The 9159-nt window shown below is 49.2% G+C and overlaps 1 protein-coding gene across 6 annotated transcripts in view; it reads right to left on the reverse strand.

Annotated features, from left to right (window-relative positions):
* MTARC1 (mitochondrial amidoxime reducing component 1) overlaps positions 1 to 6827 on the reverse strand; it is a 31115-nt gene extending 24288 nt beyond the window's left edge. For all 6 annotated transcript variants that reach the window (XR_006386595.1, XR_006386598.1, XR_006386597.1 and 3 more), the window contains exons 1-2: positions 6556 to 6827; positions 2852 to 3025 (exon numbers count right to left, since the gene is read on the reverse strand). Coding sequence is in view for 1 of the 6 variants with exons in the window: in XM_044266801.1 (XP_044122736.1) it covers positions 2852 to 3025; positions 6556 to 6827 (446 nt within the window). In the remaining 5 variants the exon portion in view is untranslated. The remainder of the gene's footprint in view (positions 1 to 2851; positions 3026 to 6555) is intronic.
* Between the last annotated feature and the right edge of the window lie 2332 nt (positions 6828 to 9159).

Consider the following 9159-nt stretch of genomic DNA (forward strand, 5'->3'; position numbering starts at 1 on the left):
GCTTTTCACTTTGTCCATTTATTATTTTCCTGTTTTCACTGAATTGTCTCTCCATGTTTTCTTGTAGCTCAAGGAGTTTCCTTAAAACAGCTATCTGCATGTCTTGTTGGGTAAATCACACACCTCCGTGTCTTTGAAATACGTGACTAGGTTCCTATGCTCTCCTGGTGATGTCAGGTTTCACTGACTTCTCATGTTGCTCAGGGTTCTGTGTTGCTGTCTTCACATCTGAGTAGGAGTTACCTCCTCCATCCTTTACTAACTGCCTTCGGTAGAGAAGATTCATAAATACCCATAACATGAGGCCCTTAAATTAGCACGATTAGTTCTCTGCCTTCTTTCTTTCTCTTCCCACATTTCTCCTGTGTTCTGTGCAGCCTCGGCTGTGTCATTGGGTCCAACATTCCACTGACACTCTGTCCCAAAAAGCCAAGCCAAAAAAAAAAAAAAAATCCAAATGGATAATCCATTGAGTGGCCCTAATTCTCTGTATCCATCAGTGGCTGGCATGGCTTGTAAGAAAATCAAGCAAGAACTTCAACAGTAAAAATAGGTGTATTGGTTGTGATCATGACCTTTTGAAAGTGACCCCAGGGACCTAAGACTCATCAGAAATCTTTAGGAGATGGGGCCCCTAGGTGGCTCAGTAGATTAAGCCTCTGCCTTCAGCTCAGGTCATGATCCCCGGGTCCTGGGATTGAGCCCCAGATCAGGCTCTCTGCTTAGCTGGGAGCTTGTTTCCTCCTCTCTCTCTCCCTGCCTCTCTGTCTACTTGTGATCTCTGTCTATGAAATAAATAAATTAAAAAATCTTTTAAAAAAAAAGAAAGAAAGAAAGAAAGAAATCTTTAGGAGACTATGGGCTGAAGTTAAAACTCCATGAGAGAATGGCCTGGGCTGCCAAAGGAAACCCAGGTCGAAAAGGTCCTTGACATACTCGCCCTAAGAGTCTGTGAACTATTGTAACATGTCTAAACCTTCTCATTTTACAATTTCCAAACATGCTCTTGTTTAGTCTTTGATTGTGGACCAAAGAGCCTGTATGGGGCCATGAAAAAAGTTTCCACGTAATTCCAAATGAATTAATAATGAAGTGGAAAAAAAAACACACAAGAAAATATGGGTAGATACCTAGTCATGGCAAACAAACAGGAACCAGGACATGAGCAAATACATAACACAAATTACAATAGACATATTAAAAAGTTTGCCTCGAGGGCGCCTGGCTGGCTCAGGTGATGGAGGATACAACTCTTTGATCTTGGGGTCATGAGCTCAAGCCCCATCACTGGGTGCAGAGCCTCCTTAAAAAAAATATTAAAAATAAAAAGTTTGCCTCAGATAAAAATTAAATGCAAATGAAAGCAACAAGAAATTGTGATTTTTCCCCTATGAAATGGCCAAATATTTTTGAACATAGTGCTCAGAATGCAATTTGACAAAGATACCCACAAAATACTGATTGCTATACAGTTAGCGTAACCATTTGGCAAAACTATTTAGCAACACACATCAAAGGTCTATAGTTTCTTGTTTTGAGCAAAACCACCACTAAAAATTTCTCCTTAAGGAAATAATAAGCATTTTGAACAAAGATTTACACTGAGATAATTGCCACATTCTCCTTCACACCTGGAAAAAATGGAAAACAATCCAAATATTTAATTGTGGGAACATGTTAAAATGCATTATAGGACACACCCTCAGAATGAAATGTTAGGCCAATGTGAAAATTGTTATCTTTGAAGATTTTTAGCAATATGAAAAAGTACTAAACATATCAAGTATATGGCCGTATTCTGATTTTTATCAGAGTCTTTTTTTTACAGAAAACATCAGTGTATTACTTATAGTTATCTCACAGGTTTTTGTTTACTCCTTTTAGTATTTTCCAGTTTTTCAACTATGAATATAGTTAAAATGCATGAATATAGTTAAAAAGCATCAAATTAAAATAAGAATATATTATGCCTGAACCTCTGAAATATTACAGAACTTAGATGGGTATTGCCTCTTATAAGATTTTGGGAGTCTTTAGATATTTTTCAACTAATTCAGATCTACATTTTTTGATGTGATGTTATTTGCGATGATAGGCTATGGACTCCATTAAGCGTTCACATGCATTTTTTTTAAATTTTTTCAATTTTTTAAGATTTTATTTATTTGACAGACAGAGATCACAAGTAGGCAGAGAAGCAGGCAGAGAGAGAGGAGGAAGCAGGCTCCCCGCTGAGCAGAGTCCAATGCGGAGCTCGATCCCAGGACCCTGGGATCATGACTTGAGCCGAAGGCAGAGGCTTTAACCCACTGAGCCACCCAAGCGCCCCAACTTTTCACAATGCATTTTAGTTCAAAATGCAGAAACCAATGACAGGAGTACAATTAGACCAAATTCTATTTTCCCCATTATGGACAAAAAAAAATCACCTCGAGACATGCATTCTCAGAAGCAAAGCTAGTTTTCCTAGACTGTTTCCTTGCAGCCCTGCTAATGTCAGGGGAAGAGCAAGCCTCTGTGCAGAGCCCCTTCCTGCCTGAAACCCCCACCCCCACCGCCACACACACAGACCCCTGGGCACACGCAGGTCGGAGCATCTCCTGGCTACAGCTGTCTTTTCTGTCTTTGAACTCTCTTTCACCGTACTAAACAGCACAGTTCACAAAAACAGTTGCCACTCCCTTCCTAACTCAGATTTAGAAGGTTCCCAGTCTCCCCGGGCTTGATAGGCCAAGTCTGACCGCAATACGCCGGTCCCGTCTCACCTCTTCCGGACATCGTCTGCTGCCACTCCCACCCCATCCCTGTCCTTCATCCTCTGGCAGCATGACTCTGTCTACGCCTTCCTCACCTGCACTTGTACACCGCATTCGTGGCCGGGGTCTTGAGAGGCAACTGCAAGTCCTGCGTGGAGGCTGCACTGAGGGTCAGGGCATCACCCTCGCAAGTCAGGGAAATCAGGACCAGCCGAGGCTCCTGCCGGGCCGTCACCATGTTCCCCTTCTCGTTGATCACCAGCCAAAACCTGCCGTGTTCAAAACACAAGATCCACACGTGGGAGCTTCAGGCATACGCGGTCCTCTTTGATTTCCTCCCTGTCAGCCTGGTGTGTGAGTCTGTGTGTCTGTGTGTCTGTGTGTCCATCCTAAACATCAACTCAGCGGCACAGCACGACTCAGTCTGTCGGTTATTTTCAAAGGGTTTAGGAACCGGTCAAGCATCCGGTATCTCTAAGATCTTCAGAACATTCTGAGCTCCGGGATGGCACAGAAATCAAAGATGTTATCATATTTTCACTTCAACTGCCAGAAATTCTGACCCGTTTCATTAAACGTGCCCCAAAGAGATGACAACAAACTATTTCCCAGAGAGAGGCTAGCGGCACCGGGAGGTACTTGCCTGGCACACACTAGGCCCCAGGCTCCAGCAGCGCATAACAAGACAGTTGCTCTCTTGTCCTCAGAGCATGGAGTCCGGGGGGATGGGGCATAAGACACCACTTACATCTTGGCAAATCCACCCCTACCTTCTTAAAAAAATTAATTTCAGTATTCAGGGAGGTGAATTCTGCAGTTTGCTCCCAGGTTTATTGATACCATGGACAAAATTTTTTCTGGCACAAAACTCCTGATCTAGAGGTACCTGCCAGAAAAAAGATAAAGAAGAAGAGCGATCGGAAACTGTTCCGGGGTGGGGGGTGGGGAGTCCTTTGTACAGGTCACTCCTCAGCTGCACGTATGGGAGCTAAACGTACGGACACGCTAGTTATTTCAGTTCACGCTGGATCAAGCGATTACAGTTACAAAAGTCAGCTTGTGCCTTCCGAATCCATAAACAGAACTTGCCGGTAAATAGGGGAGGTTGTTAGAGAGCTTCCTTGCATCACTTTAGTGGGTCATCATGGTCGAGATCCTTCAGCTACACTAGAAAACAAGGTGAGTGGGAGCCCCTTCCTGAACTGCCCATTTACCGGTCCTCATCCTGGACCCCGCTGGAGCTCTGCCCTGCTCCATATCCTTCGTACCAGCACATGAATATTCTTCTGCAGGTCATAATTCTTCCAGGTAACGATGGCAGCCTGATCTTTCCTTTCTTTTTAATATTTTGAAGTAATCTCTATGCCCAGCGGGGGGCCTGAACTAAGGACCCCAAGATCAAGGGCCTGAGGCTCCTCCCACTGAGCCCTCCGGGCATCCTGCAGTCTGATCTTTCCCAACCACCAATCTAATCGGTCACCCCCTCGTGAAAAATCCCTTCATGGCTCCCGCTTTCAGGATAAAACCCAAACTCTTTGGCCAGGCAGGCAAGGCCCTGCATACCCCAGCTGCCCTCTCCACCATTCACAACTCCCTGGGCCCTCACACAGGCCAGCCTTTTCCTTTTTAATTTTTTTTTATTGTAAAGTATATATAACATAAAATGCCCGGCATGCTCTTGGGTATGTCCAAAGGATTGAAAACAGGGCCTCACACCGATCCTTACCCACAACACCAAAACGTGGAAACAACCCAAGACAGAAAATGGGTATTTTTTTAATGTGTTTTTAACCATTTTAGGTGCACAATTCCAGGGCATTAAGCACCTTCACAATTTTAGGCAACCATCACCATCAATTTCAAAAACTTTTCATCATCCCAAATAGAAACTTTATCCCCATTAAGCAATAACTCCCCATTCCCCCCACCCGCTGAGCCCCTAGTAAACTCCAATCCACTTCCTGTCTCTAGGAATTTGCCCACTGCAGCGATTTCATATAATTAGGATCATATATCTGTCCTTTTGTGTCTGTTTTATTTCACTTAACATAATGTTTTCAAGATTTATCTATGCTGGGGGCACGTGGGTGACTCAGTGCCTTAAGCCTCTGCCTTCAGCTCAGGTCATGATCGCAGGGTCCTGGGTTCCAGCAGGGTCCTGGGTTCCAGCCCGGCCGCTGGCTCTCTGCTCAGCGGGGAGCCTGCTTCCCCATCTCTGCCTGCTTCTCTGCCTACTTGTGATTTCTCTGTCAAATAAGTAAATAAAATCTTAAAAAAAAAAAAAGATTTATCTACGTGGTAGCGTATATCAGAACTCCATTCCTTTGTGGCTGAACAATATTCCATTGTGCAGAGATGTTGTTTATCCACTCATCTGCGGGTGGGTATTTGGGTTGATTCCACCTTTTGGCCACAGTGGTGTAGACATATCTGCCCGGTTTCAATTCCTTCCCGTAATTCTCTAAGAACCCACTCATCTTTCCCCCAGCATACTTTCCCTCCCAATCCAGGTCTTTACCCAGCTTCCTCGGTGTCTCTCTCCAACACTTCCTCGGTGTTCCCCTTCCAATTTACTTGCCTGGAAAGTTCATAATTATTTGAAAAATCGTAAATTTTCAGGTCAAGTGAGGAAGTCATTCCTGCCCACCCCAGGCGGTTTCTGGCACTCCCTGGCACCTGCCACACTGAGTACAGTAAGCCTTTGTTGACGTCTCCCGATCATACTTGGTGGTGGTGGGTGGACAAAAATAGGGTCGGCCACAATGCAGGCTCTGATTGTTACTTATTAATATATGAGCTCAGTAACTATTCCCAGTCCATACAGTAAAGTGATAATGTCCTTTGCCTCTGGGGCCTACAAAACGAATTCAATAAAGTCGACCATCTTGCAGAGTTGGGGAGCTCCATACAAACCATGAAATATCAAGGACTCTTGGCTTCCTTCCTGTAGCAAAGACGCATAGCTCACCCTTCACTGATGCAGAGAATCGCCTCTTTCCGGGGGCGCTGCAAGGCGGGAAGGCTACAGCCGTGCTCGGCTCTGCGCTGCCTGCAGGCGCTTGAAGCGCAGCCTCACAACGAGGCTCCGGGCTGGCCTGATGCCCGACCCAGAGGAGAAGCAAGCCGCTCGCTCGGGGCCTCTGCAGCCTTCCCTGCACCCCGAGGCTTCACGCAGATCGTGAGCACCGACACAGGGCTCGACTAACAGGACCTCACAAAGCACCCGCGTGCTCAAGAGAAGGAGAGTCCTGGTTCCCCGGCTCAGGGGCGCGGGAGCTCGGTTTGTTCATCCCTGCAGGAGGACTTGCGACAATTCGGGAAAAGGGCAGCGCAACAGTACTTCTAAAGCGGCCTGAAACTTAAACTGCAACAGCTGTCATCTGGACTATGCGCCCCACCTGGGTGCGCTGCAGGAGGGCTGGGCTCCGCGGCCCCAAGTCTCCCCAAGTTCTCCAGAGACAATTAAGAAAACTAATGTGGCGGGACCAATCCCTGGACGCTCGTCGCCTCCGCTAGACGGAGCTGAAGTCCATTTGCACACTGGCAGCCACCTGGGCGCCAAAACCAGTCCCCGGCAGGAGCGCAGAAGGGAAAGCGCCGGCGGGAGGCGGAGAGACAGCTGTCTCCGGAAACTGGGTCGGGACACAGAGGCCCAGGGTCCCGGGCTCCCGGGGCCCGCTGTCGGGAGGTAGTGCCCCTCGCTCTCTTTGTCCTTGCCCCACTGTAAAGGAAGGACGGACCTGCCGGCGGACTCTGCAGACCACCCGCTCCCGCCCGCGCAGCCCCGGCCCAGGCTTACCTGTCCCGCAGGTGGCCGCAGCGCAGCCCCAAGGCCGTGCACTCCGCCGCGCTCACAGGCACCCCCTTGCACGACTTGACCGGGTAGATCCAGAGCTGCGCCACGGTGCCCACCTGCCGCGGCCGCCGGCGCCGCCTGCAGCGCGCGCGGCGCCAGGCGACCGTCCCCAGCGCCACGGCGGCCAGTCCCAGCGCGGCCGCCCCGAGCCAGGCGGGCCGGGACGGCGCGGGGAGGCCGAGGCGGCCCAGAGCGGACGAGCCGGCGGCGCCCATGGCCGAGCGGGCGGGAGCGCGGGCGGCGGCGGCAGCTCCGGCGGGGCCCTCCGCGGACGCCCAGCGGTCACCCGGCCAGAGCGCGGCCGCCGCTGGGGCTGGGAGGGAGGCGCGGCCCTTGGCCCGGAGCCGAAAGGGCAGGCCGCTCCCGAACCCCTTCCGGGCGCTCCGGGTACCGCGGCCTTCGCCTGAGGGGTGGCCCCTGGGGCGCCGGCGGTGGGAGGTGGTGGCTCCGCTTCGGCGGGTGCTCGGCCCGCAGCCGCCTCCGCCTTCCGCGGCCCGCGTGGCCCTCCCCCACGATCGCTGCAGGCGACACTTTCTTGACGTGTTGGTGCGGTTTTACGAAACCTCAAGTGGTCCGAGATACCAAACGTGCGGGACAAAGCGTGATTTCTAAGTCAGAAACCCGGCGGCCGGGGGTCCCTGCCGTGCGGGTAATGGGGCACCGGAGGGCACAACGCGGCCGGCACGGAGCGTCCCGCTGCCCTCCGCCGCCCTCCCGCCCGCCACGCGGGACCAGGGAGCTTGCGGGAGTGGGAATCGGAGCGGCCGGACGCGGTCAGCCGCCCAGGGCCCGCGAACCAAGCCTGGAGGGGAGCCAGCGGCCTCCGGGGCTCGGGGGTCGCAGCAGCACTGAGCGGCGAACAGCGCCCTCTGCTGGGTCTGGGGCACAGGGCGCGCCCGGCCGCCTTCCCCGCACTCGGGGTTTGGGAGGCGGGTCCTGGCCTGAAGTCCCGAGGCTACTTCAGGGCAGAAGGGACCGTCCACCAAAGCGGTCACGTGTCTCTTTCAATCGGGTCATGTTTTAAACAACAGGGTCAACCATCAGGATCAGGGTGGTTTAAGAGTCTTGGGCTCCGGTTTCATGGGCCAGACTTAAAAAATTACTCTGACACTTGTTAAAATGTAAGGAAGACTTCTTTTGAGACTACTGCTCCTCTAAGATCAGGAGCAAGACGAGGATGTCCACCCTCTCACTTTACTCGACAGGGTGCTGGAAGCCCTAGCAGAGCAATTAGGAAAGAAAAAAAATAAAAGATCCAAATCAGAAAGGAAGAAGGAAATCTCTGTGTTGCAGATAACATGATCATATATTTGGAAAACCCAAAAGATACCACCAAAAACTATTAGAATAACTGAAGTCAGTAAAAAAAAATACAAAAATCAGTTGCATTTCTATACAGAACAACAAACCATCAGAAGGAGATATTAAGAAAAATAATCCCATATATATATAAAAGAATAAAGTAGCTGGGAATAAATTCAACCAAGGAGATGATGGATCTGTACACTGAAAATTAGAAGATATTAATCAAAGGAATTTTTTTAAATATTTTATTTATTTATTTGATAGAGAGATCACAAGCAGGCAGAGAGGCAGGCAGAGGGAGAGGGAGAAGCAGGATCCCTGCTGAGCAGAGAGCCCGACGAGGGGCTCGATCCCAGGACCCCAGGACCATGACCTGAGCCGAAGGCAGAGGCTTAACCCACTGAGCCACCCAGGCGCCCCTAATCAAAGGAATTAAAGAACACAGAAATAAATGCAAAATTGTTCCATGCTCATGGATTGGAAGAATTAATATTGTTAAAATAGCCACAGAACGCAAAGAAAGCTACAGAGTCAATGCAATTTCTATCAAAACTCCAATGGCATTTTTCAAAGAAATAGGAAAAAGACAATCTTAGGTTATCCGGCTGGCTTAGTTGGTGGAGCATGTGACTCTTGATCTTGGAGCTGTGAGTTCAAGCCCATGTTGGGTGTGGAGATCACTTAAAAATAAAATCTTTAAAAATTAAAAAAAAAAAAGTAAGAAAAAGACTCCCAAAATTTGTTTGGAACCACAAAAGACTGTGCATAGTGTTGGGGAGGATGTGGAGAAAAGGGATCCCTTGTACACTGTCGGTGGGAATGTAAATTGGTGCAGCCACTATGGAAAACAGTATGGAGGTTCCTCAAAAATTTAAAAACAGGGGCACCTGGGTGGCTCAGTCAGGTAAGCACCTGCCTTCAGCTCAGGTCATAATCCCAGGGTCCTAGCATCGAGCCCTGCATTGGGCTCCCTGCTCAGCAGAGAGCCTGCTTCTCCCTCTCCCTCTGCTGCTCTGCCTGCTTGTACTATCTCTCTGTCAAATAAATAAATAAAATCTTTAAAATAAAAAAATTAAAAACAGAACTGCCATAGGATTCAGCAATTCCACTTCTGGGTATTTATCCAAAGAAAAACACTCACTTAAAAAGATTTATGCACCCCATGTTCACTGAAGCATTATATCCAACAGCCAAGACATGGAGACAACCTCAGCGTCCACTGGACAGATGAACAGATGAAGA

This window comes from Neovison vison, chromosome 10, assembly GCF_020171115.1.
Source record: "Neovison vison isolate M4711 chromosome 10, ASM_NN_V1, whole genome shotgun sequence".
NCBI classification, from domain to species: domain Eukaryota; kingdom Metazoa; phylum Chordata; class Mammalia; order Carnivora; family Mustelidae; genus Neogale; species Neogale vison.